Source organism: Nansenia antarctica, assembly GCF_963989245.1.
Source record: "Nansenia antarctica genome assembly, chromosome: 2".
In the NCBI taxonomy this organism is placed as follows: Eukaryota; Metazoa; Chordata; class Actinopteri; order Argentiniformes; family Microstomatidae; genus Nansenia; species Nansenia antarctica.
Window position 1 is genome coordinate 11,604,236 of NC_137675.1, and position 25,820 is coordinate 11,630,055.

General features: G+C 47.1%; 1 protein-coding gene across 1 annotated transcript; it reads left to right on the forward strand.

Moving 5' to 3' along the window:
- Window positions 1-286: 286 nt before the first annotated feature.
- On the forward strand, window positions 287-25,166 carry LOC308149795 (high affinity 3',5'-cyclic-AMP phosphodiesterase 7A-like; the record flags this gene model as incomplete). The annotated part of the gene is made up of 14 exons (XM_080522684.1): window positions 287-424; window positions 17,144-17,204; window positions 17,633-17,665; window positions 18,106-18,195; window positions 20,261-20,412; window positions 20,740-20,803; window positions 21,181-21,276; window positions 21,655-21,755; window positions 22,002-22,133; window positions 22,401-22,492; window positions 23,830-23,974; window positions 24,294-24,390; window positions 24,733-24,813; window positions 24,964-25,166. 14 exons carry the CDS (start codon window positions 287-289, stop codon window positions 25,164-25,166), a joined length of 1,485 nt encoding a protein of 494 aa, XP_080378810.1.
- Between the last annotated feature and the right edge of the window lie 654 nt (window positions 25,167-25,820).

Here is a 25,820-nt window from a genome sequence, read left to right on the forward strand (position 1 = left end):
GATAATACATGGATTTCATGGGACTCTACGCGACACAGAATTAACGGAGCGGGATCGCTTTTGATTACGTTTCGTGCAAGTTTGATGTATCAACAAAAAGAGAACAACGAGCCATTTCTTCCATAAGCACTAAACATCCATTGACTCAAATCAAAGGAAAGAGGCAACGACATTTCTCTCGGGATTGGCACATTTTGCAGTTGTGTCACATCACCATACCGTTTCTGTATGATTTGTACGTGGCTTTTTCATTGCAATCTGAGCTGGGCTGAGCGCTGACTGTTCAATGGAAGTATGTTACCAGCTACCGGTGTTGCCCCTGGACAGGCCGGTCCCCAAACACGTCCTCAGCCGTCGGGGGGCCATCAGTTTCAGCTCCACCTCGACGTTGTTCGGCGGACCCGCTCCGAGGCAACTGTCTAAGGTACACAAAGAGCAGTGCAACCAGGAAAATAAATACTTATTATTTTTTTCATTATTATTATTATTATTATTATTATTATTATTTAATTTTTAAATGATTATTATTATTATTATTATTTTATGATTATTATTTTTTCATGCACATAACCAATCAAGGTTGATAGAATGGCGTAGAATAGAAAACGATTTTTTAATATGATTTTCATATATAGCCTATACATGTATGTTTTTATATATATATAGGCTATATGTATATATATATCATTCTTTTTTAGACAGTATGATAAATATATCATAGCACAATACATACAGATAACAAATAGAGATAGGCCGACTATGCACACACACATTTTATTATGATTAGGCTACCACAGTGGACTCTGGACGATTTGTTTTACATTTCGATTGATTTCCCTTTCTTGGAGGTTAACACTGTGTGCTCCTTCCTTCTCCTATCTTCTTCTTCAGTACGGTTCCTTTGACAGTGTGTATCTGGTGACCCGGCTGACCTGAGTGATGCACCCCTCCTCCTCCATAGATATAATCACCACCAACCCTGAAACGCATCGCTCTTACATGATTGGGCCTACTAATGGTTGTCAACCCTCCATATATGTAATACATATAGGCTTTTGAGCCTTTAAAAGCTGATTGAAGTGAGCATAAACAGCTTATCTCAAAGAACAAAACAAACCACAGTCTATGAGCTTCTCTATGATGATGATATCTAGGGGAATTGCAGACAAGCCATATAACTAATATCTCATGCATGCAAGAACATATTCCTAGGCAGTTTTTCCTCTCTATCTTCTCCACATCTCCCGATAGGTTGTTATAAATCTTTCAGATGACATGATAAACTGTTGAACTGGCTCATGATTGGTCAGAGATGATCTCATTGCTACTCGTTGTGCCAGCCACTCCTTGCTGCCGAGTGTTATGAGCGAACCCATCCTGGCAGTAGTGATGGGCCTACTTCTTGGTTAGCCCTGATCTGTGATCGCCGGGCAAGGTGCTGGAGCCTGGTCCCAGATCAGTACTGGCGTGCTATGGTAGTCAGTCACTTGACTTGTCAGAGGAGTTTTAGGGTAGACTGTCCACTTTGGCAGAAGTGATTCATAGACCTACTGCTTGTCTTGCCTGATCTGATTTCCCGGTAGGTAGTATACCCCAGATCTGTAGTCAACTGACATGATGATCATCGTCAGAGGGTGTTTGCTCTGGGACCTGGTTGATGGCTTGGTGCTCTAAGCTGCGGAATTCTAACCCCCTTTTTACATATATATTTTTTTTTTTACACCTGCCCCAGGTGTTCTGGAGGAGTTTAGTCCCTGGTCGTCATGCTAGTAGTTTGGCGGACACACAAGAGAGGCCTGCACACTAGGTTGTCACAGTTCACATATATAATCATTATTTATTGATATTTCTCTCTACCTGTTTTATGAACACTATGATTAATGTAGTAACAACATTGTGTCGTTGTTTGGCTACAGTCATTTAGCAATTGGCAATGAAGTTGAATGAACCGCAGAGCTTTACAGTGAATTGATTACTGTTTATCTTAACTTGAGTTGTTGAGATAAGGTTGTTTTGATTGATATTGTGTGCGTCACATTGTTGTGTAACTTGAAGGTGGTAGGAATGCTGAAGAAGCAGTGACTTTCACAACTTGTGCACTTGTGAAACAATGAGTAGGTTTCAGGGGGCCAAGTTGACTCCTTTATGGTGATTTTTGTTTTGTCATCAGACACTCTGTGTGTGTGTGTGAGTGATTGTGATTCTGTAGATGACTGTGTGGATGACTGTGTGTGTGTGTGTGTGTGTGTGTGTGTGTGTGTGTGTGTTTAGATTGCCGTTTGGCTACTTCCCCACAACACAGTTCCGTGTACATAACACCCACAACAACACTGCTAACTTTGATACCTAATGAGTTCCTTTCATGTAACTGGAAAGGCTGGTTTTGTGATGTACTGAGACGCGTCTGACTGTATTTGTAATGCAGACCTACTGTTACACTACCGGTCAAATGTTTGAGAACACCTACATTTTTCCAGTTTTTATTGAAAGTCATTAAAATGCTAAAATGTCATCCACAAATCTCTCAATGAGTTGAATTGAATCCACCTTAATGCAAGGATAATAGTTTATGTAATTTTGGAATTAATACTTTTGTTTTTATAGGGTCTCTGATTTGCATAGGAATCAATGACACACTGTGTAGATTAGGATGTCACTACCAACTCAGCAAATGTCATAATTTTCTCTTGATCCTGACAAACTCCCCAGTCCCTGCAGGTGACAAACATGCCCATAACATAATGTAGCTACCACTATTCTTCACACGAGACACACAGGTATGAAAACTCAATTTCATGTGCTGGATTTGCACTAAACGTAAAGCTTTGTAGTAAAACCAAATAAACACATTTCCAGCCTTTATTTGCTGTATCACTTGAATTCATTGTTGCAAACACAATTATGGATGTGAGATAGATTATTTTCCATCAAGGGATTCTTTTTGGCCACTTGGTTATAGGCCAATTTTGTAGAGTAACTGAAATGATGATGTCCCATCGCCTGTGCTTTTTCCTCTCCATCTTTGAACTTTGTAGATTTTTGTAAGTCTTCCCAGGCCTCATTGTGTCATTCCTGAGCAGTTTTGTTCCTCTCCGTTTGCTCAGTTTGTAATGACAACCTGATCCACACAGGGACTCATTGATTCCTATGCAAATCAGAGACCCTATAAAAACAAAGATATTAATTCAAAAATTACACAAACTATTATCCTTGCATTAAGATGGACGCATTTCAACTTATTGAGTGATCTGTTGATGACATTTTTGCATTTGAGCTCAATTTCAATAAAAACTGGAAAAATTGATGTTCCAAAACGTTTGACCGGTAGTGTAGGCCTATATCATAACATCACCTCACTGAGGACTCCTGGACATAGATTAAGCCTAATCCAAGACTAAAATGGATATTCAATGCTGAATCTTCTATTTGAAAGGTTATTTAGTCTCTAACCTGTATCAGAGAAACCCACCCCTAATGTCTTTCTCAGCAGAGTGCAAATTGAAGTGCTATAACCTATTTATCAAGTCAATATGACATGATGGTGATCCTCAGATCACACGTCTTCACCTCTGTGACGGTGACAAGTGTGGCGGCCAGGCCCTGGCCAGGCTCTGAGAGGCCAATCAGAGTGTGTGATGACTTTATGAACCCTCATTATGCCCCTCTCAGACTGTTTGCCTTTGCCCTGTATCTCTGATGGCTGTTTATGGCCCTCTGTGTGGCAAGCCTGAGGCCTATCGAGCCCTAGCTCCTCCACCCAACACCAGTGGACCTGTGGACCAGAGGAGGCTGGTAGAGGCAGACATCGGAGGATTGGGCTCATTGTAATGCATGGGACGGAATGAGGAATGGAGTCAAAGCACGCCTTTTGATGGAGAGATTTGACTTGATTAGGACACCCAAACTGATCTTAGATCTGTTTTTCCCCTCAACGCGAGTCATTAGTATATGATTATATTATACTTATTCGGCTAGACACTGTGTAGCTTATACCTATCCAATCCTTTCAGATCTGGACTGTGTTTAGGGTGTAGTAGGGGCTAGAGTGTAGGGGTTAGGGTCTCGGGGATGTTGGTGGTGGACAGGGCCCTGGTAGCCAGGCCAGCTGACGTGGTGGGACCCTATCCCACGACACAGCCCCTCTCTCTGGAATGTCCAGATCCTGCTGCTGCCTCTCTTCGCACAGCTGTGCCACAATTCATGGGGGAGCCTTGAATTTCGGAAGCACCTTAGAACCCGTTTAGCCCCCTGGTCCCCGCTGCGTTCAGACAGAGTGCGCATTCTGTGGACAGACACACACGGAGGCCAAGCCGAGGCAGGAAGGTTCATGTCGATGTCGTCCGCGAATTAGATAACAGTGTTATTCCATGATGACACATTGTTCTCTAATACCCTTATTACCAATGCCCAGTTGTACATTTCTGTTTTTTACTGTCCTACATCAATAGAAAACGATGTTGAACATGATGGTATATCCCTGCTGATGTACAGTAGTAGTGTAGTACTGCTGTAGTAGCAGTAGTAGTCATGTAGTCCTCATTCACCATCCTGAAGTAACCACGGTCCGCACCATGGTTGACCAGGGGATAACATAAGGATAACATGAGCTAAGCAGCTGTTGCTTTGACCTAGATTTCTCTAAATCCACGATCATTAAAGCCTGACTTGATGGTTGTAATTCATTCGGTAAAAAAACGGCCAAAGCGTAAAGCCTCGTATCGCTGGGATTTGTCCCGGCGGAAGTGCGTGAACAGAACAACTTACTGCCTTGAAACGGACCTTACTCCAGTCGCTCCAAAAACCAGTGTCACCGGTCCGCTCGCTGACCATCTATTATCCTGGAAGTGCGCGCGCGTTTTGTTCTGAGTGCGTCACTGCTCCTCTGACTGCCAAGTGAATCATCTGGGATCTTTTCTGCCCTCTCTTTGTCATAGTCGTTAGTCAGCCCGGTCCTTGACGTTTTCTCTGATGTCTCACTCGAGGTGTCAGCGGTGGGGCTAACCCTCTCTTAAGACGGGCTGAACAATGCCTACTGATGCAGGTGGCGATAAGGGGAGAGGCAGCAGGTCTACTGTGTGTTTGTGTGTTTGTGTGTGTGTGTGTGTGTGTGTGTGTCTGTGTCTGTGTCTGTGTCTGTGTCTGTGTCTGTGTCTGTGTCTGTGTCTGTGTCTGTGTCTGTGTCTGTGTGTGTACAGCCGGGGCTGGGCCCGGGCCCCGGCCCCCGTGACGTCAGACACACCGAGACACTGGCGGGCGTGACGCGCGGAGGAGCTGTTTAGACACGACTGCCAAAGTCCCCGTGGAGACGGCAGACACCATAGAACCAAACCCAGAGGCATCTGATCTGATTATTGAATGCCATTCTTGGGCATTGGGTTTTGTTCCTCTGCGTCAATGAGAAGGGTGCCGGGATGGTAGGCACCAAGGGGCTGTGGTGTGTCTCTCTGAAAAGATGCATTTAGACTGTATAGAAATGAACGAATGAATGAAGAATGTATCGGTCACAATCACAACTTTTGTTTGAGTCGTGTCTGTGCGTGACGTGGGAGTTCGTTGGTCGTACTCTTCTCCTTTGATATACACGGTAGCCACAAAGAACACTTGTTCTCTGACAAAATGTGTCCGTTCGTTCGCGAATACTTTTTTGCTAGAATACACTGTGTGTGGGAGTACTGATATGACACGTCCACTAGCCTGGTCTATCTTATCACGGGACATTTCTCGCTACAATACAGAGTGTGTTCATAAGGCCTCTAAGTGATAAGGAGGCTCCCTGGCTAGCGCCCCCGCCCGGCTAAATGTAGCTGTCACGCTGTTCCTGTACCTGAACCTTCTAGATATTTGAATATACAAGCCGCCTCGGTTTGCATGCAGCCTGTTTTTGCATGATATTTGACAGTCTAAGAGACAGCGCATCTCCCCAGCCCACAGAACAAGGCCTCAGATGAGGCTGGTCTGATATGAAACACAAGTACCCACTTGTGTGCGTATGTCTGCGTGTGTGTGTGTTTGTGTCGTGTCATGCTTAAATATGCGAGGACAGCAGGGGAGGCTGGTGGAGGTAGAAATCGGAGAAATCGGGCTCAATGTAATGCATGGAAAAGGAATGAGGGACTGTGTCAAAACACTTTCCTCCACCAGCCTCAGTGTAGATGATCGTACCTCCACCAGCCTCAGTGTAGATGATCGTACCTCCACCTCCACCAGCCTCAGTGTAGATGATCGTACCTCCACCTCCACCAGCCTCAGTGTAGATGATCCTACCTCCACCTCCACCAGCCTCAGTGTAGATGATCCTACCTCCACCTCCACCAGCCTCAGTGTAGATGATCCTACCTCCACCAGCCTCAGTGTAGATGATCCTACCTCCACCTCCACCAGCCTCAGTGTAGATGATCCTACCTCCACCAGCCTCAGTGTAGATGATCCTACCTCCACCAGCCTCAGTGTAGATGATCCTACCTCCACCTCCACCAGCCTCAGTGTAGATGATCCCACCTCCACCAGCCTCAGTGTAGCTGATCATACCTCCACCAGCCTCAGTGTAGCTGATCCTACCTCCACCTCCACCAGCCTCAGTGTAGATGATCATACCTCCACCAGCCTCAGTGTAGCTGATCATACCTCCACCAGCCTCAGTGTAGATGATCCTACCTCCACCAGCCTCAGTGTAGCTGATCAACTTCTGTCAGAGTATTGTATGCCAAGGGATCATGTCACCCCATATGATTTGCATATTTCCACCCTGCCAAACCTGAATTACAGACCTTGCTGTTACGGTAGTCTTCCTGAACTAGATTACAGTCCTCGTAGTTCAGCTTTCCTGAACTAGATTCAAAGGCTGTGTTCCAAAATGCGTCCTGGCACTCTGTCTACAGTGTATATACACCACACTTGGTATACACTCTTGATAGAGTGCAAGAACGCATTTTGGAACACAGCCAAAGAAAGTTTCAAGCTTAAGAAGTTTAACGTGCATTTTACATGGCCACAAAACACGCACGCACGCACACATGCACACACACGCACACACACACACACACACACACACACACACACACACACACACACACACACACACACACACAATATGAATATAACACACAAAACACGAAAATGAATGTTCTGAGAAAGACACGTCCTAGGGGCCTCGCACACATATGTTTACACAGTGGAATACCTTACGGCATGTACAGTGTCATGTTCTTGTACTTGAGTATAACCAGTTAGCCAGTGTATTTACCTTATGACTCATGTTGTTTACGTTCACCATAGCTCGTAGCGGATCATTTACATGAATGCTTTAAGTAATGCGTGGACAGGCCTTACTTAAGACTTAAGACAGGAATGACAATGTCACATTCTCAACCGACCCCCAACCCAACATATACAACAGCCTTTTTAAAATGTACCTTTTACAATCATTCTTCTGAAGAAATGAGAAGTGTGTGTGTGTGTGCGTGTGTGCGTGTGTGTGAGAGACCACATGGATGTCACCAGAGAAGACACATGGCACGGAACGGGAATGGGAAGGAACCAAACCAACACACCATGTGTTGATATGGAAGCTTTCTCTCTCTCTCTCTCTCTCTCTCTCTCTCTCTCTCTCTCTCTCTCTCTCTCTCTCTCTCTCTCTCTCTCTCTCTCTCTCTCTCTCTCTCTCGCTCTCGCTCTCGCTCTCGCTCTCGCTCTCGCTCTCGCTCTCTCTCTATCTCTCTCTCTCTCTCTATCTATCTCTCTATCTCTCGCTTTCTCTCTCTCTCTCTCTCTCTCCCTCTCTCTCAGTCCCTGTGTTTGTCTTTGTCTTTCCCTCTCTCTCACACAGACACAAAAGCAGACACACACACACACACACACACACACACACACACACACACACACACACACTCCCCCATCATATACGCAGAGAAACAGAAACATGATGATCTGGAAAAACAAACAAATCTGTGTTATGCTTTATGTTGCCAGCACTCAGTGGGCTGTGTGTGTGTGTGTGTGTGTGTGTGTGTGTGTGTGTGTGCGCGTGTGTGCGTGTGCGCGTGCATGTGTGCGTGTGACCTGTTCGATAGAAGCTAGTTTGTTGTCTCATATTACTCTCTAAAGTATTGTATTACTCTGTATTGTATTATCTTAGGATGTCAGTTGGTCTTTGACAGAGTTTACAGTACATACAGTTCTCTCTGACGCTGATCTTCTAAAGTAGCTCCAAGAAGGCCACATTAACACTGTATATCATATGGAAAGGAAGGAGTTAACTTTAAACTACATTTCTGGTCTCAGTCAGTTCCAGTTGGGGCTGTCAATGAAGTTGTTGAATGTAGAATGTTAATGACATGATTATATATCACTCCCGGCCTAATTGTCAGTTTGTGTTGTTCCGTTGTCACCCAGGCTGTAAGATAGTTAATGTTTACGAGGCATCATCACTCTTCCTCTATAATTCAATTCAAATGTGACGAGAGGTCTTTCTTCTTCTCTTCCTCCCTGTTGCTCCTAAGTCAACTGTTAGCTTAAGGCTAAAGAACCAACCTTTGGAATGTGACATTATCAGCTGTGAGGTGTTAATAATTATTAAAGGTAATTTAACTAGATATTGTAACTTTAACTTGAACCTTTAACCTAACTTTACCCATAATGTATCTGTCCGTGACGTTGATGTTGTGGGAATACCAGCGCACTTCAGAAAAACTGTATTGTCCACAATGTAGAAACATGATCACTTTTGACAGTTTAAACAGGAGGAATGTTTACATAGCTGTCCATAGCAGGTACTATGCTGCCTACCCCAGGAGGAAGCCTCCTGTTGGCTCGGCCTTGTTATGGAGGAGCCCAGGCTAGGCCTTGTTATGGAGGAGCCCAGGCTAGGCCTTGTTATGGAGGAGCCCAGGCTAGGCCTTGTTATGGAGGAGCCCAGGCTAGGCCTTGTGACGGGGCTATTTCTGTTCCCCGTTCGGCACACTTATCAGCTGCCATGTTGACGTAGGTTGGGGGTCTAATTTGGTCTGCGTGTGTGCGAGGGAGGGGAGGGGGCATACCTAACTAACTGCTGTTCTGTTCCGTGACTCTCTCTGTTCAAGGCTACTGTTACGTCTCAGAGTGTCTCACAGAAACATCCCCCTGTCTTTCTTTTTCTCTTCCTACGACTGCTTGACTGGACTGTAGGTTCTTCCTATCGGGGGGGGGGGGGGGGGGCTGGTGGAGGTAGAAATCAGAAGACAGGTTCATTGTAACGCAAGGAACGGAACGAGGAACGGACTCAAACGCGCACGTTTGCGTAACGCATGTCCATGTGTTTGACGCCATCCCTCATGCCTTTTCCCACGCGTGACAAAATGAGCCCGTCCTCCGATTTCCACCTCCGCCCCCCTGACCTGCGTCTTATGACAGCTTCATAAGACCGGGGCGTGTATAGTGTAGTGCCTTCATAAAAGACCCGAACGGGTCTTGTCAGCGTTTACAGTCTGTAAGAGAATGGAGCGAGGGAGCCGCATTGTTCCCCCGTGACGCTAACCGCATGGTAGAAACAGCAACTTGGGGGGATGGGGGGCGGGGGGGGAACCCACAATGAACGCTTGTTTAATGATCAGAAAGGTGAGTTATTATTAGAGATGAGAGCGTGTTTCTTAATCGCAGCCGAGGCACATTCTGTCCCTCTCACGTGGTGCGACTCAGGTTGCGATAGACGAGGGGGGAGGGGGGGGGGGGGGGGTCTGTGACAAGAGCGCGCTCGATGATCCGTGCATTGTTATATCCACTGTTTTTCATCCACTATTTTCATAGTGTGTATGCGTGGCCTAGCGCGGTTGACAGTACACACAAGCCCCCCCCCCCCGGCCACCGCCGCTGTTTCAGGGCCGCAGTCTGTGTCTGCCTGACCTTTTTGATGAACAAACCCTACGTCACAGATAACGTGACATTGGAAGGGTACTGTCGGAGTGCCCTCGCCACTCCAGCTGGGCACCCTGACACACACACACACACACACACACACACTCTTTCTCACAGGCACACACACACACACACACACACACACACACACACACACACACACATATACGTACACTCTCTCTCTCTCAAACACATACACTCTCTCTCTCACACACACATGCACACCCTCTCTCTCTCTCTCACCCTCTCGCTCTCATACACCCCTCCACCACCAACCTCCTCCTATGGTCTGTGTGTGTGTGTCAGAGTGTTTACTAGCGTGTTTGGCCGTTGCCGTAGCGCGCGGGTGGCTGACAGGGAGGGAGCGGTCTAGCGAGCGCCGCTCTCACACACCAGCTCCTTCAGTCAGGCCCGGCAGCTGGGTTCCCTGGTGCATTCCCCTAGTCAGCCAGCCAGCCAGCCAGCCAGTCAGTCAGTCAGTCAGTCAGCATGTCAGTCCGTCAGTCAGCTTATCAGTCTGTCAGTCAGTCAGTCCGCCCGCCCGCCAGCCTGTGAGTCAGTCAGTCAGCATGTCAGTCCGTCAGTCAGCTTATCAGTCTGTCAGTCAGTCAGTCCGCCCGCCCGCCAGCCTGTGAGTCAGTCAGACGTCAGACGATTGTAAGTCGCTTTGGAATAAGGCGTCTGCTAAATGCCCAAAATGTTAATGTAAATGTCAGTCAGTCAGTCAGTCAGCCAGCTAGCCTGTGTGTCAGTCAGTCAGTCTGTCAGTCCCTGAGGAGTGGGCAGTCAGGTGACAGCACTCCCGCCGCCGCGACTCGGATCCGAAGACAGCTGCCTCAGGCTCTATTTCCACCCTGCCTGCTCCAGGCGGACTGCCTACGTGCTCCTTGTTCTGTCCTCTCGCCTGCTCTCGGACCAGCGTGGGCCAGAACCCGGAAACCAGAACCAAGGATTTCCGACAGGGACACGCAAGCACGCACTCTCATGTACCGGCAGGGAGGGGGACTATGATCCTTGGGCCCGGGTGGTCCGGTGGTCCAATGGGAATTGTTCTGATCTGGTCCCTGATAGTGATTCTGATGAGGTGGATCAATCGGAAGGTAGGTGGTTGGTCATGTGACTCCAGGGGGCGATCAGTCCGTTTGGAGTTTAGGGGGGAACTCTGCCTTTCTTGTCAACAACAGGAGGTTTGATTTGACTTTGACACAGAGATCTCTGTCCGCTTCGGTGTGCCGTACTTTCGATGGGCTTGCCGGTCTTTGCGGGAAAGGTGTGTTTGTGTGTGTGTTTGTGTGTGTGTGTGTGTGTGTGTGTGTGTGTGTGTGTGTGTGTGTGCACGTGGGTAAGCTCACAGGAGTTAGTCGTGTGTGTCTAACGCGTCTGTTATTCTGAGTGACAGGTGAAATGTTGATCCTACTAATTTCTGGCACAGCAAACGCAGCGCGACCCGAACGCGGTGATCAGGCGTAAACACTGTCGTCAGACACCGTCGGACACTCAGACACTGTCGTCAGACGTCACGGCGTACGCCCCTCGCCCCCCTTACGGCGCGTCTTGTCGAGGTACAGCGTCGTGAGAGAGACAGAGCGGTCCCTACCAACCCGACGTGACAAAAAAACCTCAGTGTCCCGAATCGGCCGAGGCGTCATGGAGACTGCGGTGTGTGTGTGTGTGTGTGTGTACGGTGGGAAAAAGTGAAGTGAAGAGTGGAGCGTTGACATTTGAGTGGGGTTGGATCCCTTTTTTTTTTTTTTTTGGAACCCGGTGTGGTTAAACTGTACACTGATTTCCCACCGACACTGACACCCAAGCCCTGTCGCTGCCCTAATGAGAAGGCGTTCTCTCTGGGGCGAGAGCCTCTCCTCTCTCTCTCTCTCTCCCGGGCGGTGCCCTGTGGGGGTTTTAGCTTCATTAGCTGAAAGTGAGCCTTGGGGGTGGGGGGGAGGTGGGAGGGGGTGGGGGGGTCCGGGAACCGGAGGGCAGAGACGGAGGAGGCTCGGGGTGGGCCTCCCTTCCCCCGGCACCGCTGGGAATCCAGGAGCGATCCGTTTAGAGCCTATTAATGACTTTTAGCCTGCGAAGGAGGGGGATTTGTTTACAGTGTGTGTCATGGAGCGTTGTTGGCTTGTCGGGGGGGTGTGAGCTAGATGAGCTGGTCAGGGGGGGGGGGGGTTCTTTCCGAGTTTTGTGTTGGATGATTGGGACATGGTTCCGTATGTGTTCTGTACCAGTACCTCTGTTCATCTCTGTGCCCTTTTAGAATAAAAGCTGTTCGTACTGTACTAAAAAGGGTTCTTCAAAGGGTTCTCCCACAGGGACTGCCGAAGAACCACTTTGAAAAATCCAAGAGTGTACTCTCAAGACAGAGAGAGAGAGAAGAGAGAGTGGTGTGTCTTAAACATGTTTTGTACCAGGTAGAAACACATCTCCATTTGACCGAGTTCACGATGACTGACTACAGTTAGCTCAGTGAAAAACTAGCCCCCTCCCTCCCTCCCTCCCTCCCTCTCTCTCTCTCTCTCTCTCTCTATCTCTCTATCTCTCTATCTCTCTATCTCTCTCTCTCTCTGTCTCTCTCTCACTCCCTCTATCACAGCAGCAGTGGGGTTGTTGACTTGGCGTGGTGTGAATGTAGAAGTGAATGTCAGGCATCTTAACGGGAGCGGAGGGCATGAGAGATAGTGGCATATGTCCGTCCCAGCCTGACAGACGCCACAGCGGCGGGCCGGTAGTGACGCACGGCCACACCACGGCCCGCTAGGCCCGCTAGGCCCCGGTGACGCGGCCCACACACTGGAGCGCAGCGCCGGGAGAGGGAGGGGAGGGGCCTGTTGCTGCCTGTGTGGACGCCCTGACTACCTGCCTGCCTGCCTGACTGCTTCTGTGGTTTCCTCTCTGTCTGCCTCTCTGTCTGTCTACCTCTATACCTGTCTGCCTCTCTGTCGCTATACCTGTCTGCCTCTCTGTCTGTCTACCTCTATACCTGTCTGCCTCTATACCTGTCTGCCTCTGTCTCTATACCTGTCTGCCTCTCTGTCTGTCTCTCTGCCTCTATACCTGTCTGCCTCTCTGTCTCTATACCTGTCTGCCTCTCTGTCTGTCTCTCTGCCTCTATACCTGTCTGCCTCTCTGTCTCTATACCTGCCTGCCTCTCTGTCTGTCTACCTCTCTGCCTCTCTGTCTGTCTACCTCTCTGCCTCTCTGTCTGTATACCTGTCTGCCTCTCTGTCTGTCTACCTCTATACCTCTCTGCCTCTCTGTCTGTATACCTGTCTGTCTCTCTGTCTGTCTGTCTCTATACCTATCTGCCTCTCTGTCTGTCTACCTCTATACCTGTCTGCCTCTCTGTCTCTATACCTGTCTGCCTCTCTGTCTGTCTACCTCTATACCTGTCTGCCTCTCTGTCTGTCTACCTCTATACCTGTCTGCCTCTCTGTCTGTATACCTGTCTGTCTCTCTGTCTGTCTGTCTCTATACCTATCTGCCTCTCTGTCTGTCTACCTCTATACCTGTCTGCCTCTCTGTCTCTATACCTGTCTGCCTCTCTGTCTCTATACCTGTCTGCCTCTCTGTCTGCCTCTCTGGCTCTATACCTGTCTGCCTCTCTGTCTCTATACCTGTCTGCCTCTCTGTCTGTCTCTATACCTGTCTGCCTCTCTGTCTCTATACCTGTCTGCCTCTCTGTCTCTATACCTGTCTGCCTCTCTGTCTGTCTACCTCTATACCTGTCTGCCTCTCTGTCTCTATACCTGTCTGCCTCTCTGTCTCTATACCTGTCTGCCTCTCTGTCTGTCTCTATACCTGTCTGCCTCTCTGTCTGTATACCCGTCTGCCTCTCTCTGTCTGTCTCTGCCTCTATACCTCTCTGTCTCTCTGCCTCTATACCTGTCTGCCTCTCTGCCTCTCTGTCTGTCTACCTCTCTGCCTCTGTCTGTCTACCTCTCTGTCTCTCTGCCTCTCTGCCTGTCTGTCTCTCTGCCTCTCTGTCAGTATGTCTGTCTCTCTGCCTGTCTGCCAGTGTGCCTCTCTGTCTGCCTGTCTGTCTCTGCCTGTCTCTCTGTCTGCCTGCCTGTCTGTCTCTCTGTCTATCTGCCTCTCTGTCAGTATGTCTGTCTCCCTGTGTGCCTCTCTGTCTGCCTGTCTGTCTCTGCCTGTCTCTCTGTCTGCCTGCCTGTCTGTCTCTCTGTCTCTCTGCCTCTCTGTCTGACTAGTCTCTGCCTGTCTGCCTGTCTGCCTCTCTGCCTCTCTGCCTGTCTGCCTGCCTGCCTGCCTGTCTGTCTCTCTGTCTATCTGCCTCTCTGTCAGTATGTCTGTCTCTCTGCCTCTCTGCCTGTCTGTCTCTCTGTCTATCTGCCTCTCTGTCTACCTGCCTGCCTCTCTGTCTGACTAGTCTCTGCCTGCCTGCCTGCCTGTCTCTCTCTCTGGCTGTCTGTCTCTCTGTCTATCTGCCTCTCTCTCTGGCTGCCTGCCTCTGTGCGTCCTCTCCTTGTCTCCTCTCCTCTCCATCAGCATGGGTGTGAAAGCCCCAGGGTAGGTGAAAGCGATATCACAGAACCCTACCGGGGGTTTTCACTTTCACCTGCCCGGTCTCATTCACATCAGCGTGGATAAAGAGCAGGAGACAAGGGGGCGAGGAGAGGGACCCACCTCAGATTATATCATATGTGACGGCAGCTGGTGAAAGGGGGGAACAAGTCGGTAACTTGTTCTGAATTTGTATTCTGAAAAAATGTCAACAAATGTCAACGTTGTTGAAAACGAACGACACACTCGCTAATCAGCTAACACAGCTTGTTTTGTGAGTCTGCTAACAATGTAAAGTAGTGTTTATAGTTAACTAGGTAGAAGTGTGGGATTACTCACCGAATCCATCGCATTGCAATAGTTTGGCTTGACATTTATTCACATTTTTCGGAATAAAAGTCTGAACATTTGGATTGGTTGCCGACTTGTTCCCCCTTTCACCATCTGCCGTCTTATATTGAGATGGGCGACCCCCCCGTCCCTCTAAGGCCTCAGTACCATCTCACCCTGCAGTAAACACAGCTGATTTGTGTAAACACAGTCAATGTTGACACTACAAATACTGCCTTCAGACCAATCGGATAGCATTGCGAGGGCTCTATGTAATACTGTATGTATTATCTTTGCCCGCACACATTGAACCCCCCCCCCCCCCCCCCCCCCCCCCCACACACACACACACATTGGCTGGTGGTACAGTATAGCCACACAGTCAGCATTTCATTATCAACTCAATCAAAGGCCATCAACAGACATAGAGGCGAGATGGGGGTCATAAAGCAATTCTCAACACTGATATCCATTGTCTTGGGCCCTCTTACTGTAGATAAAAGGGGGAAGGCTGTGTGTGTGTGTGTGTGTGTGTGTGTGTGTGTGTGTGTGTGTGTGTGTGTGTGCGCGCGTGTCCGTGTCCGTGTGCGCGTGTGTCACTAGTCAGGGTGACTGGTTTCCCTGTATGCCTGATGACTCCAGTATCAGCCCAGATCTGGGTCGCCTGTCACTAGTAGGTCAACTGTCATCATCCCCCGGGGGCGCAACTCTCTCCTTCTATAATCACCCCCCCTCCCCCCGCCACCGTCAACTCCCTGGGTCTCCTCTCCTCTTCAACAAAATCAATAGGAAATAGGTCTATATTGACTTAGGGTTTTCTTTTATCCTGGTTTTTAACCAGCACAGTGGCCTTGCGGTTAGAGTGTCCGCCCTGAGATCGGGAGGTCGTGAGTTCGATCCCCGGCCGAGTCGTACCAAAGACTATAAAAATGGTACCCGATGCCTCCCTGCTTGGCACTCAGCATTAAGAGTTTGATTGGGACCACCGTCACGTCCAGGGGGGTGTACTTGTACATCAAGCCGCCTCACGCTATGGAAAGAGGAGATAGGCTCCTGCCCTAAGGGCTGTTAGGATCGAGAACCGTCGGTTCTCAATCTCAAGGCTACTTACTTACTTTCAATGAGGCTTTAATAATGTGTCCTGTACCGCTGGTGTGATATCAGCTTTTATATGTACTGTATTTCAAAATAATTCATGGCCACTTCCTTGTGTGGGTGGTGACGCACTCTATTGTATTATTGAAGGCAGTAAATTGAAGTGAAACCCAACCAACCGACCGCAACAACAACGACAACAACAACAACAGGATTTCTGTGTCATGCCCATGCTTCCTGTACACTAAGCCCTTGTGTGGATGGATACCATGGTTGCCTGGTGGTGGTGGGTGGGTGGGCGGTTGGGTGGGCGGGCGGAGGGATATCAATTATGCAAATGTCTTGAGGTCTGATTGACGTCATAGTTAGAATTCGATGCCTTCCAGGGACAGCCCCCCTGGCTGGCTATCGCCACTGACACATCTCTGAGCCTACGTGTGGAGGGGGGAGGGGGGGCTGGCCTCTACGGGCTGCAGACTGGGGGGTTGGGGTGTTAGGTAGGTAGGGAGGAGGGAGGGTGGGAGGGAGGAGGGGGGGTGGCGTGTGAGATCCTCTCCCTGACCGCTAGAGTGTAAATAATTGCAGCAGGTTCCTAACCCTAACCCCCCCCCCCTCCCCCGTAACACCATGTCAGGACGCCCCCCCAACCCCCCCCCTGTCAGAACCAAGAGCCCACGGGGCACACAAGCCTCCACTGCCCAGTCCGTTATGTCAATGTGCTAGATCCATTATAACACGTTCTGAAAGCATCTTGCTGCAGGGGTTTGTGTGTGTGTGTGTGTGTGTGTGTGTGTGTGTGTGTGTGTGTGTGTGTGCGTGTATGACGTGGGCTGGGATGGTAGTGGAGTGTATCAGCTTGCCTGCATGTCAGACGTAAGCTATCCTGCCATCCCCATCAGTGGCATTCCTTCTGACAGCTCTTGTTATCATAGCAACTGTCGCCCTGGTACCTCAGATGACCTCGGGTCACTTTCACTGGCTTTTTTACTTTACGACGTTTGCATCATTTTTATGACAGGGGGAATAAAAGCACCCCGAAAACCACAACTAGCACTGTCTTCTCGTTTCTATTCTTTATTTTTCATTTCGATTCATCCTTTTATCTTGCAGCCTTCCTATAAAGACAGGGTTTCTAATGAACTTTCCTGCCTTAGATTATAGGGAAGAAACATTTTCCAGTGAAATGTCTTTTTCTTTCAATATCGTCAATAAAGGTCTTCGTCGTAAGAAAAAAATGCATTTGCAACCGTTTCCAGAGTGTGATGGTTTTGTTTTGACTGATCCCTGTTCTCCCGTCTTCCTGCAGAGACGAGGGGCGATCTCCTATGACAGCGCCGATCAGACGGCTCTCTACATCCGCATGCTAGGTACGTAGGACCGTCACCCTCTCTCTAAACAACACTAGCTCAATCTGTATAGAGAAATATCGTAGAAATGTGTCGAAATATCTGTATAAATCGTTCTAAATCTGTATAGTCATGTGGATATCATTGTAGATGGACAGTGATGTCTCCTCGGTGAATGATACAGTATGTATAATGTAGCTTGTCTCCTCTGTGGGTACGATTAACATCATTTCAGATCATGTACTTTATACCGAGACCTCTACTGTTTACGTCTCAGATTAGGATTATAAAATGCTTCACAACAACAGCTGGAACTAAGCGAGATTATTTTATGTTATTTTCACTCTACTGTGCAATCTATGTATTGTTTCTCTGTGTACTGTGTTGTGTACAGTGTTGACTATGCTTCAGTACTGTACTGTGTGTCTGTGTGTTTTCCCCTATCCTAGAGAACAGCTCCCCTATTCCTAGTGTAACGGCCGGTGAGTGATTTGATCTAGTCTGAATATAAAGGACTGCCTCTTCGTGAGCTTTCCCAAGTGATACAACCCAGCGTGAATGCTAATGGCCGCTTGGCACTGTGTCGTTCGTTTGGCAGTTTCCTGTTCAGCTGTCGCCTTCGACACAGGGCACAATCCTTCTCTACATAAAAGGGTTTTATCTAAAAAAAATAAAAAAATAACGGGTTCTTCGGCTGTCCCTGTGCAGGGTGGGGGAGGGGGGGGGGAAGATGAAAAAGCCCATTGAAAAACCAATTTTTATGTTCTTTCAAAACCCTTTTGGTTTCCGAGTACTGTAGAACCCTTTTTGAACAGAGAGTTGAATGGAACATGGAACCCCCAAAACGGGTTCTTTTTTTCTTTTAAACGTTAGAAGTGGTGGTTCTTGTCAGTACCTTGAGGACTTGTTCTCTTTCTTCTAGGAGATGTGAGAGTCAGGCGCCAGGTGGGCTTTGAACCGGAGCGGAGAGGGTCTCATCCTTACTTGTATGTCGACTTTCGAAATTTGCACTGTGAGTATGAGCCCGCATACCAACCCCTTGTTCAACGCTGCTTCTCTACTCCGCCTCCTTTAAAACGATTGTCGATCAATAAAGAATAGGCACCTTTTCACATATATTGTTATTGTTATATATGTTACAGTACAGTATACACTGCGCTGGAAAAAAAATAAGAAATCACTGCAGAATTATCAGTTTCTCTGGTTTTACAATTTATACTATAGGTATGTGTTTGAGGAAAATGAACACTTTGGTTTTATTCTATAAACTACTGACAACATTTTTCCCAAATTCCCAAATTCCATTTTGAGACCTTGAATAATGTAAAACAAGTTCATATTCAGAAAACACGTTCACATTCATTTTTAAACAACACACTACTAAAGTTTTAACTTTAAGGATGTTTTTTTCAGTGCTGTATATATATTATTGTTACACCTCATTGTTGTATGACATGAAAACTAAACAGTATTAAACATAGGTAAGGGACACCTCTACCAGGGGAGGCTGGCGGAGGTAGAAATCAGAGGACGGGCTCATTGTGTTTGATCACGCGTGTTTGATACCATTTCCTCATTCCATTCCATGGATTAAAAATGAGCCCGTCCTCCCATTTCTACCTCCGCCAGCCTCCACTGCTGTACACACTGTTGTCGATGATATCACTGAGGCTAACGTCCTCCGTCCCCAGGGGTAGACACAAGCCATGTGTGTTACAGCCGAGCTTAAATGATCCCAATGGAAGCAGCCACCTCACGGTGTTATTCACTTGTCAGATATGATCTTATCTGACGCCGTCTGATGAAGAGCAACCGGCCGGTTCGCTCTCAAAACCCCCGTCGATGAAACGGACGTCGTCCAGCGAGTTCGTCCTATCGATCACACGCGTGTTGTGTGTTCTGACTGTAGATTACATTCGCGGCCGATCGATGATGGATCTGTTTGTTTTGGACTAGGGCCTATTTAGTACATTTGAACCTATCAACTGACTGCGCTGTCGGGGTAACCGGTTGCCTTGGTTTCTGTCGACGTCGTGAGTGTTCTAGAACAGAGGTCTGTGCTGAGGGCATTCGGGCCTGCCAGGGTGAGTGTGCTCTGACAATGCAGGACTGAGGGGTTGGGGGGCTGCCAGCTGGCTGGAGAATGGGCTGCTGTGTCAGCAGCATGTCTGCCGCGTACACTCTCTCTCTCTCACACACACACACACACAGAAATGCAGAAACCCACCCACACACACACTCACTCTCTCACACACACACACACACACACACACACACACACACACACACTCACATACACACACACACACACACACACACACACACACAAACACACACACACACACACTCACCCCGTTGCACCACTCACAGTCTGGTGGTGGTGGCGGTGGCAGGCTCAAATGCGTCCTGTGTTTGTCCTCTATCAGGCCTACTCACTGTTTGAACTGGCTCTGTGCGTTTACCCACTTCAAAAAGTTTCACAGTACACGTGTGATAGTCACACTGCTCTGTGAAATGCATCTGTTCTAAACTGACATTAGGGTTCCCAACCAACCAGGAATGTCACCTAAAATGTAATTGATCTAAGGTGTATATTTTAGCTCATTAGCCTGGCATGATAAACTGTGACCTGCTTGTTAGTGCGAGGGTAGATGACTGGAGCTTTGTGTGGACAAGAAAGCCTAGAGTAGATGGAATTCTGGGATAGAGCTATGGTTTGAAAATGTTTCAGTGTTCTAGAACTTCTGCAAGGCTGTAACAGACATCATTTTGGGTTTGTTTTTCAAATCATAACATCATCATAACATAACATCATTATAAGAGCCCAGTGACAGTGACATGGAAGATATCTCTGCAATGGGATTAAGTAAAAAGGGTAGGTACTGTAGTCGCTAAGCTGTTGATGGTTGTGGAGAATGGACTTACATAAGAATGCCACCAGGTATGACCTAACTCTGAAATTCAGGTTCAGTTTGATGTTAGATCATCATAGCTAGCTAAGCTGTAGGAGGGTGCAGCTCAACGACAGAGAGCGAAATGGTTCTGTGACATTGACGGTTTGTGTCCTCCACCAACAGCCCGGCCCGATTCAGCGGGGCCTGTGTCTGCCAGGAATGTCCGCAGGCTACTGAGCTTCCAGAGGTACCTCCACGCGTCACGGATCCACCGCGGCATCCCAGACCTTAACCCTCTCTACATCCTCGACGCTGACTACACTGGTCAAGCCAAGGTGTGTCTGTGTCTGTGTGTGTGTGTGTGTCTCTGTCTGTGTCTGTGTCTGTGTGTGTGTGTGTCTCTGTCTCTGTCTCTGTCTGTGTCTGTGTCTGTGTCTGTGTCTGTGTCTGTGTCTGTGTGTCTGTGTGTGTGTCTGTGTCTGTGTCTGTGTCTGTGTGTCTGTGTGTGTGTGTGTGTCTCTGTCTGTGTCTGTGTCTGTGTCTGTGTCTGTGTCTGTGTGTATCCAACAACAAAAGTAACTCTAACTCTTTATTCAGTATGAGTTGAATACGTGTTGTAATACGTTATGTAAAACCCCATGTCATATTTCTTGGCTTTGCAGTGTATGCTAGAGAGGGTTGGAAACTGGAACTTTGATATTTTCCTGTTTGACAGACTCACCAACGGTAAGGCACTTTTTTTTTCCTCAGGTGGTTGTTGCCCTCTGCTGTTTGAGTTTCGTAGACGCATGCATGTAGGCTTCCTGGTCTCACCTCCATACAAATGCTGTTCTCTTATTTTTCTAAACGTCTCGCTATGAAGCGGAGCAGTTTCAATGAACACGGAGTGACACAGACCTTTTATGGTATTTGTTGTGGGAAGTGTTTCTGACTCATTTCCTGCCTGGAGTGTATATAAGTGGTTGGGGGGAGTTCAGCTGTGGGTCAAGGAGTAGGGCTGTTACATCATGCGTCTCCGTGTCTGTTGTTACTACAAACTTCACTGTTATTATTTGACGCGTTCGTTGATTTCTTTATCTTCCTCTGTCCCTTTTGTCTCCCAGGGAACAGCCTCGTCAGCTTAACATTTCACCTGTTCAACCAGTATGGGCTTATTGAGCTCTTTCAGCTGGACATGGTTAAACTTCGAAGGTTTCTAGGTATGGAAATGTCAACACTTGATGTTTACTCTTTAACCCTAGTCGTGGCTACAAAGACACTTTTATACGGTGTCCCTTTAAATTGTGTCCTTTTAGAATCTTGATGTAATAGTAGTCATTACATATATAGTCATTACATATTTTGTAATCAGTGCACTTTTGGAAAAGGTGAAGGTCCCCTGAATAAATGGCTAACGGATAAATAAATAAAATTGAATTAAATACTGTTCATTCCATTGCGTAGATGTATGAGTTTCTCTATAATACAATATTGTCTGCATAGCTTTTAGTATTAGAATGAAGTAGTGATGTGGAGTCAATATATTTCATGTTTTTATCTTCTAAAAACCCTATTTGTGTTATTTTCCGTGTCAATAGTGATGATTCAGGAGGACTATCGCAGCCAGAACCCCTACCACAATGCTGTCCACGCTGCAGACGTCACTCAGGCCATGTATTGTTACCTGAAGGAGCCCAAGGTTAGAGGAAATACAGCTCTGTAGCTGGACTGGGGATACATGATTTCACTGCAAGGACAGTGGGAAGGGCCTGTTGTTCTAAACGTGACTCATTGTGTGTGTGTGTGTGTGTGTGTGTGTGTGTGTGTGTGTGTGTGTGTGTGTGTGTGCATGTGTGTGCATGTGTGCGTGCGCGTGTGCGTGCGTGTGTGTGCATGTGTGCGTGTGTGTGTGCGTGTCTGTCTGTGTGTGTGTGTGTGTGTGCAGCTTGCGGAGACTCTGACCTCCTGTGATATCCTGCTCGCCGTGCTGGCTGCTGCCACCCATGATCTGGACCACCCAGGCGTCAACCAGCCCTTCCTCATCAAGACGGACCACTACCTAGCAGCACTGTACAAGGTAAGACCCCCCAACACTGGACCCCAACACTGGGGACAACTCTGTCTGGGCACAGGGTATATATTATATAATAATATATCAATTATTCAGATTCTTATTAATGGATTCTTATTATTCCATGGAGGAAAGCCTGACAAATAATGTTGACCAGACCATCATATGCTGAAGGACTTTAAAATGAAACAATACCTGCCCTGCATCAACGATGTGTGAATTCATTGTAAGATCTTCAATAAGTCACATTTGGAATGTTTGTGCTGTTTGCAGAACAGCTCCGTTCTGGAGAACCACCACTGGAAGTCTGCGGTGGGCCTGCTCAGAGAGTCTGCCCTGCTGTCCCACCTCCCCGCTGAGGACAGGTCCGTTCACGATACTCGTACAACACCAGGGGAGGCTGGCGGAGGTAGACATCGGAGGACGGCGCTCGTCGTAATGCATGGAACGGAATGGGGGAAAGGGACGGTATCAAACACTCCATGCATTACAATGAGCCCGTCCTCCGATGTCAACCTCCACCAGCATCCCCTGCGGTACAGATACATACTGTACATATTGTTGATATCAATGGTCACCCCCGACAACCCCTGAGTGGCAGAGACAGAGATGTTATTTAATCTGGGGACAGAGAAGGAGCAGGAGATAGTCCCTCTCTTCTACTGCTGGTTGTTTACTCAGTGTTTGCCTGTGTGCCATGGAAAAAAAGCCTGATTGGATTGAATCATTCTTTTATGTGATACGTGCCATGTGATGAGTTGTTTGCGGTCTTGCAGACAAAGGTTCCTTTTTCCACAATTAGAATAGAAGACAGGGATGAAGAACGCCCTTAGTTTTGGCTTCCATGTTTTCTTTTCTTTTACTTCATTACGTAATCACGGCTGCTTTATTTAGTTTATTCATTGTTGCTTTTTAAATCTGTTATTTATTTGTTAGGTCTATTTCTATCTAGTTTATTAGTTTATCTAGTTTATTAGAAATAGTCTCAAGCATTGCTTAACTTGATGATGAAAGGTACTCTGTTTCTTAGTTGAGTTGAATGTCCATGTAAACGTTGTCTTATCTCAACGCCATCTGATAAAACGGACATCTTCATTGTAGCCCTTCAGCAGACGCGTTTATCCAAAGTGACCTACCATTGTGTCTAAAGTGAGTTAATCAACTGTGAAGTGCTACCGGCAGTCACAGCGCTAGAGAAAGGAAGAAAATAAGGGGTTATGTTTTATTTTTATTTTTATGTATTTATTTAGTTTCATACAAAACAAGGTAGCCCGCACTCACTTTTCGTTGCTCCAATTTTTATTTAGCAAGCAGCAAGTAAAAATAGACATTTCGACCGTGAGGTCTTCTTCAGTATAGCAGGAAACAGAAAACAATGTCTTTTTTAGACAAATGTGACATTGACAATCATTAGCCCCACCTGGTGTGTTGGAGCACGTATCAGTGTAGACATTATTTAGAACAAGATTCACAAAAAATTACATGATTACATAGTATTGTTTTTTTCTTCTTTTTCTTTTTTATATAAAAACAAAACAAAATTTAGAAAATACACCTCTCCAAGGAAATCAGATCCTAACTATTTATTTAGTTTCATGCCAAAGTTCAGGTCATGTACAACATGACGTTGTTTTTAAGACCCTGCTTCGATACGCTCGCTTCTAATGGATTACCATGTGATGTTGTTGTTGTTGTTGTTTAGACTGAACATGGAGGAGCGTCTGGGCTCTCTGATCCTGGCCACAGACATCAGCCGGCAGAACGACTACCTGGCGGAGTTCAAGAAGCAGCTGAACAAGGGAGACTTCTGTCTGACCACCCCAGGACACCGGCACTTTACTCTCCAGGTGGGCACAGTCAGTCAGGTGGATCTCACTAGTGACTAGTTATTAGTGGTGTTTATTCTGAAAAAAACGGCGTGACATGAGAGGAATTCCATTCCCCCTTTTGAATGGTTGTACAGGCGGTGTGGCGTGAGCGACCGATATTCTTGAGGCCGTTTTGAATTGAAAGTTTTTAAAGTGAATTGTCAATGTGGTCGAGGCTGATGGAGAGGAGAGTGGGGGAGGGAGGGAGAGAGAGAGAGGGAGAGAGAGATAGAGAGAGAGAGAGGTGTGTGTTGTCCTCTTCCTGAGTCTGCCGTCTGTTTTCCCCATGGCCCTGAAGATGGCTCTGAAGTGTGCGGACATCTGCAACCCCTGTCGTCCCTGGAAACTCAGCAAGCTGTGGAGCGAGAAAGTCACAGAGGAGTTCTTCCATCAAGGTTGTGTGTGTGTGTGTGTGTGTGTGTGTGTGTGTGTGTGTGTGTGTGTGTGTGTGTGTGTGTGTGTGTGTGTGTGTGTGTGTGTGTGTGTGTGTGTGTGTGTGTGTGTGTGTGTGTGTGTGTGTGTGTGTGTGTGTGTGTGTGTGTGTGTGTGTGTGTGTGTGTGTGTGTGTGTGTGTGTGTGTGTGTGTGTGTGTGTGTGTGTGTGTGTGTGTGTGTGTGTGTGTGTGTGTGTGTGTGTGTGTGTGTGTGTGTGTGTGTGTGTGTGTGTGTGTGTGTGTGTGTGTGTGTGATAAGAGAGCTTTACTTAATGAGTAACCACCTGTATTCTTTTATCATCAGGAGACATCGAGAGGAAACATAACCTTGAAGTGACCCCACTCTGTGACAGGCAATCCAACACTGTAGGCAACATCCAGATTGGTAAGACCGCTATGTCATTGAACACACGCATATTAGAAACACAGGGATTTGATAATTTTTCCATACAGCATACTGATTGAAGGTTCAACAGAGGTTTTTCGTTGCCAGGTGCTCTTGTTCTAAATGTGAGGTGTCCTCCCTCTCTGGCAGGTTTCATAACGTACGTGGTGGAGCCTCTGTTTTTGGAATGGGGCCGCTTCTCGGTCACACGACTGTCCCAGGACATGCTCAGTCACCTGAGCCTCAACAAGGTTTATTGGCAGGCGGGGGGCCTGCCGGAGGACGACGTACTGTTCCCGGCCCCCAAGGACACTCACTCTAAAGTATTACCTCAGGGAAGCAAAGGGTCATGACACGGCTCAACATGACTGGTGGGGCGGCACGGTGAGGTCAGAGGGGTCAGCGGTCAGAGTGGAGAATCTTCATCGGACCGAAAAGTTGTTGACCAACAACACTCCCTTTTTTATTATGACACCTCAGCCACCTATACACGCTACCCATCTAGGTAAACCACTGATTCTTATTTTCACCTAATTTAACTTAATTTATTGAATTTGGACCCTTTTTTTGTTTTTTTCTTTAACATAGAGCAATACATAGATACCTCATGTTGCTTCTGCTGTATTTTATTGTTTTGTTTCTGTTTTTTTGTTTGTTTTTATTTTGTATTTTTATTTATTTTTCTGTAGTACTGCCTCGGCATCACTAATTTGACACGCCACCCCCTTTCTATGGAAGCCTCAAGGAATCATATTAAAAGTGTATTGAAGTGCCATTTGCAAACATTTTTTGTTTTAATGCTTTGAAAGTGAGAAAAGTAAGTAAGACAGCCTTGTATCCAGAGAGAAGTGGATGTTGATTTAGACAAGCTTATGTGGGTGGCTGACTAATAGAAGACATCTTCCTCATCTAAGAACCAATGTGAAGAGCCCACAGATATCTGCTGCCTCTGAAGACTGTTTACAAGCATCCTATTGTGTTGTATTTTACAAAATTAAAACATTGGT